General features: G+C 45.3%; 1 protein-coding gene across 1 annotated transcript in view; it reads right to left on the bottom strand.

The window, feature by feature from the left end:
• Positions 1-573: 573 nt before the first annotated feature.
• The window catches only part of LOC141094241 (uncharacterized), a 309,531-nt gene continuing 300,170 nt past the window's right edge, over positions 574-9,934 (bottom strand). Inside the window, exons 9-10 of the mRNA XM_073580057.1 lie at positions 1,270-1,281; positions 574-1,123 (exon numbers count right to left, since the gene is read on the bottom strand). Of these exons, the coding sequence (XP_073436158.1) occupies positions 679-1,123; positions 1,270-1,281 (457 nt within the window). The 3' untranslated portion in view covers positions 574-678. The remainder of the gene's footprint in view (positions 1,124-1,269; positions 1,282-9,934) is intronic.

Below are 9,934 nucleotides of genomic sequence, written 5' to 3'. Positions count from 1 at the left end.
TCAACATCCAACATTGCGGAGACACCATCACATGTTTCTCAACGCAGTAATTCTAGAGCAATGCCCCCATCCCTTATGGGAAATATGCATGTTTTTACATATTTCCCATAAGGGATGGGGGCATTGCTCTAGAATCACTGCGTTGAGAAACATGATGGTGTCTCCGCAGTGTTGGATGTTGATCTCCATGAGTTCATTCATCCTCATTTTTCCCAATCAACTGTATAATGACAGATCGCTCATCTAGCTGATCACAGTGCCCTATCTATATGGTGATATGCGGTAACACAGCTCCTACGGCTCCTTATATATACGGCGCAAGTCAGGAATGGGTTAAACAATGCGGTCTATGAATGGACAATGAGCCAAGTTGTGCACTTTCACATACTTGTCTCTTCCTACACAATAGGAGATATTCCTTCTAGTACAGACTATTTGCTATCCCCCCTCTAAGCTGAGAATCCAGGAGCTAAGGTGCCAGGATTGACACATACCTCCAGCAAAGCCCCTTTGTGCTTACAATACTGGTATATCCAGTTTCACTCCTTTGTCAACTAAATGTAACTCTCCTGCCTGAATTATTTATTTCCTTCACACTCTACATGAGTTTTTAGATGATGAAGAAGATATGATTCCCAAGAATAACATTTCCCACATTCTGAACATAAAAAATGGTTTCTACCCTGTATGAGTTCTCTGATGTGCAACAAGTTTTGATCTCGAACAATAACATTTCCCACATTCTGGACATGGATATGGCTTCTCTCCTGTGTGACTTCGCTGATGAATAAGGAAATTTGCTTTCTGGATGAAACCTTTCCCACATTCTGGACATGGATATGGCTTCTCTCCTGTGTGGATTCTTTGATGTTTAACAAGATCTGATCTCTGGATAAAACATTTCCCACATTCTGGACATGAATACGGCTTCTCTCCTGTGTGGATTCTTTGATGTTTATCAAGAGCTGATTTATCAACAAAACCTTTCCTACATTCCGGACATGAATACGGCTTCTCCCCTGTGTGAAATCTGTAATGAGTAATCAAATATGACTGACGGTTAAAACATTTTCCACATTCTGAACATGAAAATGGCTTCTCTCCTGTGTGAATTCTCTCATGTCTAAGCAATTGAGATTTATATTTAAAATATTTCCCACATTCTGAACAGGAAAATGGTTTCTTCTCTGTGAGAATTAATTGATGTTCAACATCACGTTTGCAGCTTTCATTTTGCTTAACAGTCTGTGATGAATCCAAATAGGTTACTGATTGAAAAGGCTCCGATGATTGATTTTTGCTCTGAAGGGCTGGAGGTATAGCAGGAATAATGGCATGCTTTTCATAGGTATCTGGTTTGACACCATAGTCATCTGCCAAGAATAAAACCGGTTTTATTATTTTTCAATATCAATGCCCTATATTTTATATAATTTCTATATACATAATGTTACAGAACCACTCAGCACCCAGAATATGTTGTGCAGTTATATGTATATATAATAGGTTCCATGTGAGATGCATGTCCCTAATGTATCAGCAGTGTCCGCCCTCCCCCTACCTTTGTAATTCCCACAGTAAACATACGCAGGCTCCGGCCACCTGCTGCTTTTGTAATGCATGTCTGGCCTGACGCTTGTCTATTGGCCTGCCCTCTGTATCTGTGTGATATATTCTGTGTCCTGTGAGTAAAGTGTTGTCAGACTGGAAATACATGGAGAAGCAGCGATCTTTTATATGCACCCATGCACTCAGAGGAATTCCAGCCAGCGTCATTCATTCAGACTCCAGCCAACGCAGAGCGGACCTCCAAAAACACGGGGTGGTACTGAAAGAGGTACCCCAGCTTGGAAGACCCCGTTACACATAATTCTATACAACTCAAAGTATAATGAAACTATGACCTCAGACAGTGGTGAGCCACCTGTTCACAAATCCCATGGTACTGAACCTCTAAAGGACAATCGCCAAACATAATACACAAATGCAGAAAAGTTTGAAGCAATAAAGGGAGGAATAAAAAAAAGCTTTATTATATTACAATCTATAGCAACAGATAAAAATATACACCATAAAAACATGTAAGATTCTCAAAGGGTTATTCCCATCTCTGATCATCCATCCCCATATGTAGTATGTGTAATAATATTGGGAAATATGTAATACAGTTCTCCTGACTCGCTATGTTGCTCACCCTATGTGCAGAGCATTGCATTAGCTTAGGTATCCATGGTTACTACCACTGATATAGTGACTGTTAGTTGCTAGCGGTCATAACCATGGATACCTAAGCTACTGCAATGCCCTGGACATGGGGTAATGGACATAGAGAATCAGTAAAACTATACCACATTTCTAATCGGAGGTATTTGCTATAATTATTATTATTACACCTACTAGATTTTTGGGATAGGATCCTGGAAATGAGAATACCCCCCTTAAAGCCTTCTTTACACGTCAGTGTGTCCAGTACGTGTGGTGACAGTTTTCATACATACCGGAGACACTTCAACACGTAGAACCATTAAAGTGAATGGATCTGCACACATATCAGTGTTTCCACGGACCGTGTGTCTGTGGGCAAGGCACGCTGACATGACTGTTTTTAGCAGCAGCACGAGCCACCAAACAACTCACACATTAATGACATCTGTGTGACATGTAACGGCACCTGGGAATCAGCAGTACTGTTCGCGCTGATACCTGGCTCCATGTGTTGAAAACAGCTAATTTCATTCATTGTACTCTGTTTTGCATGTGATCAGCACAAGCAGGGGACAATGTTGAGAGTTGTATTCAGCCCCCGCTGTCTACATAGAGTAAAATTAAGTAAAAAATACTCACCTTAGCACCTAATCCAGTGAAGCCATTGTACCATGTAAAGAAACAAAAGAAAAAACAACAATATCCCTCACCTGTCCAAAGTTGAAAGAATACAAAGTGTCCCACGCTGTAATCCATCTGTGAGACATTTGCTCATCAGCATAAGCGGTGACCTGAGGCGACCACTCATGGTGAAAAGCTGGGTAGAATGACTCGTTGCACCCTGATTTCTCAAGGTGAACTGCAATGTTGTTTATTATTTTAATTCTGTTATAGAAGACACTGCCTTCAAGTGTACTGGGCAATGATGTGAGTATGGTTTATTTTAGATTCATTAAAGGAGTCGGTGTCATTCTTTCAATTCTTGTGTGTTTTTTTTAATTCAATTTGACAATGTGGTTATTTATGAGGACATCTTAAAGACGCCTCTCCATTACTAATCTCTGGGCTTGATGTCACCTGACAGTACAAAGCTGACATCAATCCCCCATCACCCCACTTGCCATCGCACCAGGGTAAGTGGGAAGAGTGAGGCTTAGGCCAGGGTTACACTAGAGTGAAATACGGACGAGTGAGAGGCGTAAAAACCACGCATTGCACACGGACAAATGATTCTCTATGGGGTAGCTCCCATCAGCCGTATATTTCTCGGACGTATTCTACGGCCCGTGCCAATCGCAGCATGCTGCGATTGTCAGCGTACTGCGCCTGTAGTACACCAATGGAAGTCAATGGGTGCGCAAAAACAACACATTACACACGGACCAGATGCGTGACTTGCGAGAAATACGCACCCGGTGTCCCTTAGAAAAGCCGGCAATTCAGTGCGTGATACAGTAAAATCACACTGACAGGTTTAATAAAGATAGAAAGAATAGATATATACACATAAAATACATATATATATATATACACACACGTCATTGAGACATATACACTCACTGGCCACTTTATTAGGTACACCTGTCCAACTGTGTGTTAAGACTTAATTTCTAATCAGCCAATCACATGGCGGCAACTCAGTGCATTTAGGCATGTAGACATGGTCAAGACAATCTCCTGCAGTTCAAACCGAGCATCAGTATGGGGAAGAAAGGTGATTTGAGTGCCTTTGAACGTGGCATGATTGTTGGTGCCAGAAGGGCTGGTCTGAGTATTTCAGAAACTGCTGATCTACTGGGATTTTCACGCACAACCATCTCTAGGGTTTACAGAGAATGGTCCGAAAAAGAAAAAAAATCCAGTGAGCGTCAGTTCTGTGGCCGGAAATGCCTTGTTGATGCCAGAGGTCAGAGGAGAATGGGCAGACTGGTTCCAGCTGATAGAAAGGCAACAGTGACTCAAATTGCCACCCGTTACAACCAAGGTAGGCAGAAGAGCATCTCTGAACGCACAGTGCGTCGAACTTTGAGGCAGATGGGCTACAGCAGCAGAAGACCACACTGGGTACCACTCCTCTCAGCTAAGAACAGGAAACTGAGGCTACAATTTGCACAAGCTCATCGAAATTGGACAGTAGAAGATTGGAAAAACGTTGCCTGGTCTGATGAGTCTCGATTTCTGCTGCGACATTCGGATGGTAGGGTCAGAATTTGGCGTAAACAACATGAAAGCATGGATCCATCCTGCCTTGTATCAACGGTTCAGGCTGGTGGTGGTGGTGTCATGGTGTGGGGAATTTTTTCTTGGCACTCTTTGGGCCCCTTGGTACCAATTGAGCATCGTTGCAACGCCACAGCCTACCTGAGTATTGTTGCTGACCATGTCCATCCCTTTATGACCACAATGTACCCAACATCTGATGGCTACTTTCAGCAGGATAATGCGCCATGTCATAAAGCTCGAATCATCTCAGATTGGTTTCTTGAACATGACAATGAGTTCACTGTACTCAAATGGCCTCCTCAGTCACCAGATCTCAATCCAATAGAGCATCTTTGGGATGTGGTGGAACGGGAGATTCGCATCAGGGATGTGCAGCCGACAAATCTGCGCCAACTGTGTGATGCCATCATGTCAATATGGTCCAAAATCTCTGAGGAATGCTTCCAGCACCTTGTTGAATCTCTGCCACGAAGAATTGAGGCAGTTCTGAAGGCAAAAGGGGGTCCAACCCCTTACTAGCATGGTGTACCTAATAAAGTGGCCAGTGAGTGTATATATATATATTTCATAGAGTTCTTCATAGCAGAATAGCCGTTAATTCAATTGCCGGCTTCTGTAAAATCATTCCCCAGCCCGACATGAAATGACACATGGTTACATACAATAAACCATTTCATGTCATGTTTTTTTTATATGTCTTTCACTAGTGATTAGATGAGGGTTGATGTGTAAAATTTGGGAGGTGTAGGTGTTAATTTAAGGGGTTAATTCGTTGTAAAAAATTGTGTGAGCTCCCGTGGTAATTTGTCAACCAGAGAGGTAAAGCAGGTGAGGGCAGATTTTAATAGCCTTGAGAGGGACCATTGTTTTTGGCCCCCCTGGCTACAAAAATCTGCCCCCAGACACCCCAGAAATGGCGCATCTATAAGATGTGCCATTTCTAGCACTTATCTGCTCTATTCCCATTGCCCTGTAGCAGTGGTTAATGGGTTAATATAACAAAGGGTTAATATCAATAAGACACTGATCCATTATTAACCCTATACTATGAAAGGGTTAAAATCCACACACAGACATTAATTAAAAAGTCTTTTAATAAAATTAAGACACCAAGTTTTTGAAAAAATTTTATTACTCTGGTAATCCCAAAAAACCATGACCTGCAAAAAAAATAACAAAAAAATCAATAATATCCTTACCTCTCCGCCGTTCAGTCATGTCCCACGCTGCAATCCATCAGAAAGGGTTAAATAGTTTACAATGAGGACCGGTGCTAATTCAGCCAGCCCCACTGTAAACTACTTCAGAATGAATTAATTCAGCTCTGCGCAGCCTCAATGGCTGCCTGGAGATGAGCTAATTACCGTGGCAAAGTTTCTGACTTTTTCCCATGCTCATTAGTTCACCTCAGGTCAGTCAGGGGACTCCCCGCAGCCTCAGTGACGTCAGCAGGAGTCCCCGGCTGACCTGAGGATGAACTAATGAGTGTGAGAAAAAAAGTCAGAAACTTTCCCACGGTAATTAGTTTATCTCAAGGCAGCCATTGAGGCTGCGCAGAGCTGAATTAATTCATTCTGAAGTAGTTTACAGTGGGGCTGGTTGAATTAGCACCGGTCCTCATTGTAAACTATTTAACCCTTTCTGATGGATTGCAGCGTGGGACATGACTGAACGGCGGAGAGGTAAGGATATTATTGATTTTTTGTTATTTTTTTAGCAGGTCATGGTTTTTTGGGATTACCAGAGTAATAAAAATTTGTCAAAAACTTGGTGTCTTAGTTTTATTAAAAGACTTTTTAAGTAATGTCTGTGTGTGGATTTTAACCCTTTCATAGTAGAATAAACTAATTCATTCTAAAGTAGTTTACAGTGGGGCTGGTTGCATTAGCACCGGTCCTCATTGTAAACTATTTAACCCCTTCTGATGGATTGCAGCGTGGGACGACTGAACGGCGGAGATGTAAGGATATTGTTTTTTTATGTTATTTTTTTGCAGGTCATGTGTTGTGAATTTGCTTTCTAGCCTACCTTTGGGTTGCTGGTGAAGGTAGTGGAGCTGGTTATATTGACAGAGGAGTCGCGAGTTCTCTTTCTGGGCTCCCCCTGGTGGTTACAGGAGGTAATGGAGCTGATCTAATTAACAGAGGCCTGCCACCTGATAATGAGGAGGACAATTGGACATCTGGAGTTTTTGACTGGATGTAAGACAGCCGACTCCCTCTATCCCTGCTGGTGAGTATTTCCTGCCTCCTGAGGTCTTAGCTTGAGGATGCAGGGACTAAGCTGGAAACTAAGTGTTCTTTTGCTATTGTTCACATTTGGTTGGGTTTTGTCTATTCAGTTTTGTGTGGTCAACCAGCCCCGGCGGGGGCTGTGCTGTATTTCCATCCTTATGTTATTACTTGTTGTTACAGAACCACTCAGCACCCAGAATATGTTGTGCATTTATATGTATGTATAATAGGTACCATGGGAGATGCCCTGGGCAGAGGGGACATGATATTCCCCTTTTGTCCGCCCCTCCCCTCCCACACCTTTGTAATTCCCACAGTAAATATCGGCAGGCTCCGGCCACTTGCGGCTATTGTCATGTATGTCTGGCCTGCCGCTTTTCTATTGGCCTGCCCTCTGTATCTGTGTGATATATTCTGTGTCCTGTGAGTAAAGTGTTGTCAGACTGGAAATACGTGGAGAAGCAGTGATCTTTTATATGTAACCATGTAACCAAGGAATTCCAGCCAGCGTCCTTCATTCAGACTCCAGCCAAAGCAGAGTGGACCTCTGGAAACACAGGGTAGTACTGAAAGAGGTACCCGAGATTGGAAGACCCCGTTACACTGGTGGCAGCCAGCGGGATATGATACCCCTTCTACAGGAGAAAAGTAATGAATGGAAAACAACTACCAGAAGTTAAAGAGGACTACATTAAAAGATCTGGTGGAAGCCCGAGGGTTGATCGCCAGCAACAAAACAAAAGCGGATTTGATAGCAGCCATCATGGAACACGACAGTGCAGCGCCCCCAATGTGAACGTGGAGGAGACTGAATTCCAGAGGGAGGTAAGAACAGACTGGCATTCTATGGCCCAAACCCTGCAGTAGAGATCATACGAGAGGTGATGGCTGATGTGCGTACTGATCTGAAGGAAAAGATGGCCGAGCGGACCAGGATAGAGCTAGCCAAGATGGAGATGGCAGAGCGGACCAAAGTGGAAATGGCCAAGATGGAGATGGCAGACCGGAGAGAGGAGAGTCAGCGAGCAGGGGGAATTTTGGCCTTCGACCAGGTACCTTCAACAGTAAGCCACAAAAAGATCCAGTATAATGCCTTCCGACAGTTGGGGAAGGCAGAGGAAGACATTGATGGTTTTCTGCAGGACTTTGAGCGGCAGTGTGCCCTTCATCAAGTAAAGCTGGAGGAATGGGTTCAGAGTCTGGCCAGCAAGCTGACAGGCTGGGCAGCGGACGCCTATTGCATGGTACCTGATGAGGACTGTATGGACTATGAGCAGATCAAAGAAGTGATCTTGGCCCGGTAGGCGCTGACACCAGAGGCATACCGCCAAAAGTTCCACAGACTTATAAAACGCGTAACCGATACCCACGCTGAGTGGGATCGTATGGTACGATCGGAGGACCAGAGAGCGCACCTTGGAAATAGGACAGAAGGTCCTGGTGTTAGAGCCCACTAAGCAGAACAAGTTCCAAGCTGCATGGCAGGGGCCCTACCAGGTAGTGGGGAAAATAGCCGACACCACCTATAATGTCGCCGATTGTGACGACCCCCAGGGTTATCCGCATGTTCCACGTGAATATGCTGAAGCCCTACCGGGAGCGCCCTGAAGAGGTAGTGGCCATCTGTGCACCTGAAGCAGAGGATTTAGCCGGACTTCCCTTGCTGGATGTCTTAGGGGAAAGGACTCAGTCTAAAACATGGGACCAGGTACACTTGGGTGAAGACCTAGGCCCCCGGGAGAGACAGCAGGCGGAGGAGTTGTTGAGGCAGCGACAGAGGATGTTTTCGGGGAGACCAGGGTACACTCGCCTGGCACAACTCAAGGTTGAGACCCAGGATCAGACCCCCCCTGCGACAAAACCCCTTCCACGTCCCTGAGGCTGTACGAGAGGGGATACGACAAGAGATACAAGAGATGTTGCGTTTAGGGGTCATTGAAGACTCAGATAGTCCCTGGGCATTCCCTGTAGTGTTAGTGCCCAAGAAGGATGGGACTACACGGTTTTGTGTAAACTATCGTAAGCTCAATGAGAAAACAGTGACAGATGCATATCCCATGCCGCATGTGGATGAGTTGTTAGACCGGCTGGCGGGGGCAAAGTATTTGACCACCATCGATCTATGCAAAGGCTACTGGCAGATTCCCCTTAGTCCTGACGCTATTCCCAAGTCTGCATTTGTCACCCCGTTCGGCTTATTCCAGTTTCGAGTTATGCCATTCGGGATGAAGAATGCTCCGGCGACCTTCCAAAGGCTGGCTGACCGGCTTCTGGATGGTCTCCAGGACTATGCTTGTGCCTACCTGGACGACATCGCCATCTACAGTGCGACATGGGAAGAGCATCTAAATCACCTAGAGACAGTATTGGACAGGATCCACCAGGCCGGAATCACCCTGAACCCAAGCAAGTGTCACGTGGGCAAAGCAGCGGTTCAGTATTTAGGGCATTGGGTGGGAAGTGGGAAACAGCGACCAGAACCAGCCAAGATTGAGGCCATAGCCAAATGGCCCACCCCACGCACTAAAACCCAGGTCATGGCGTTTCTAGGGTCAGCGGGGTATTACAGGAAATTCGTTCCCAATTACAGCAGCGTAGCCAAGCCCCTCACTAAACTGACCCGTAAGAACCAACCCCGCCAGGTAATCTGGACCCCAGAGTGTGAGGAAGCCTTCCGCCAACTAAAGGACGCCCTCACCAATACCCCTGTATTGGCTGCACCCGAGCCAACTAAACGTTACCTTGTTCACACAGACGCTTCTATGTTTGGATTGGGGGCAGTACTGAGCCAAGTCGGGCCGGACGGCCAAGAACACCTGGTAGCTTACCCGAGTTGGAAACTACTGCCCCGTGAAGTAAGCTATGCGGCCATCGAGAAGGAGTGCCTGGCGGTAGTATGGGCACTCAAGAAGTTGCAACCATATTTGTATGGACGACAGTTTTCCCTCCTAACAGACCATAATCCCCTAGTCTGGCTTAATCGTGTCTCCGGAGACAACGCCAGGTTGCTGCTGTGGAGTTTAGCCCTACAAGCTCTGGACTTCACCATCCACTACAGACCCGGCAAACAAAACGGTAACGCCGATGGACTAAGTCGACAAACGGAACTTGTACCAACCCCATAAACTTCGGTCATCCCCAAACCGATCCGTTAAGGATCAGACTGTGTATGCCGATCGCGTCGCTGAAAAGGGGGAGCAGTGTTACAGAACCACTCAGCACCCAGAATATGTTGTGCAGTTATATGTATGTATAATAGGTTCCACGTGAGA

Source organism: Dendrobates tinctorius, unplaced genomic scaffold (assembly GCF_039654945.1).
Source record: "Dendrobates tinctorius isolate UK_male_01 unplaced genomic scaffold, ASM3965494v1 ptg000063l, whole genome shotgun sequence".
NCBI lineage: Eukaryota > Metazoa > Chordata > Amphibia > Anura > Dendrobatidae > Dendrobates > Dendrobates tinctorius.
This window is presented reverse-complemented; position numbering and strand designations above follow the sequence as displayed.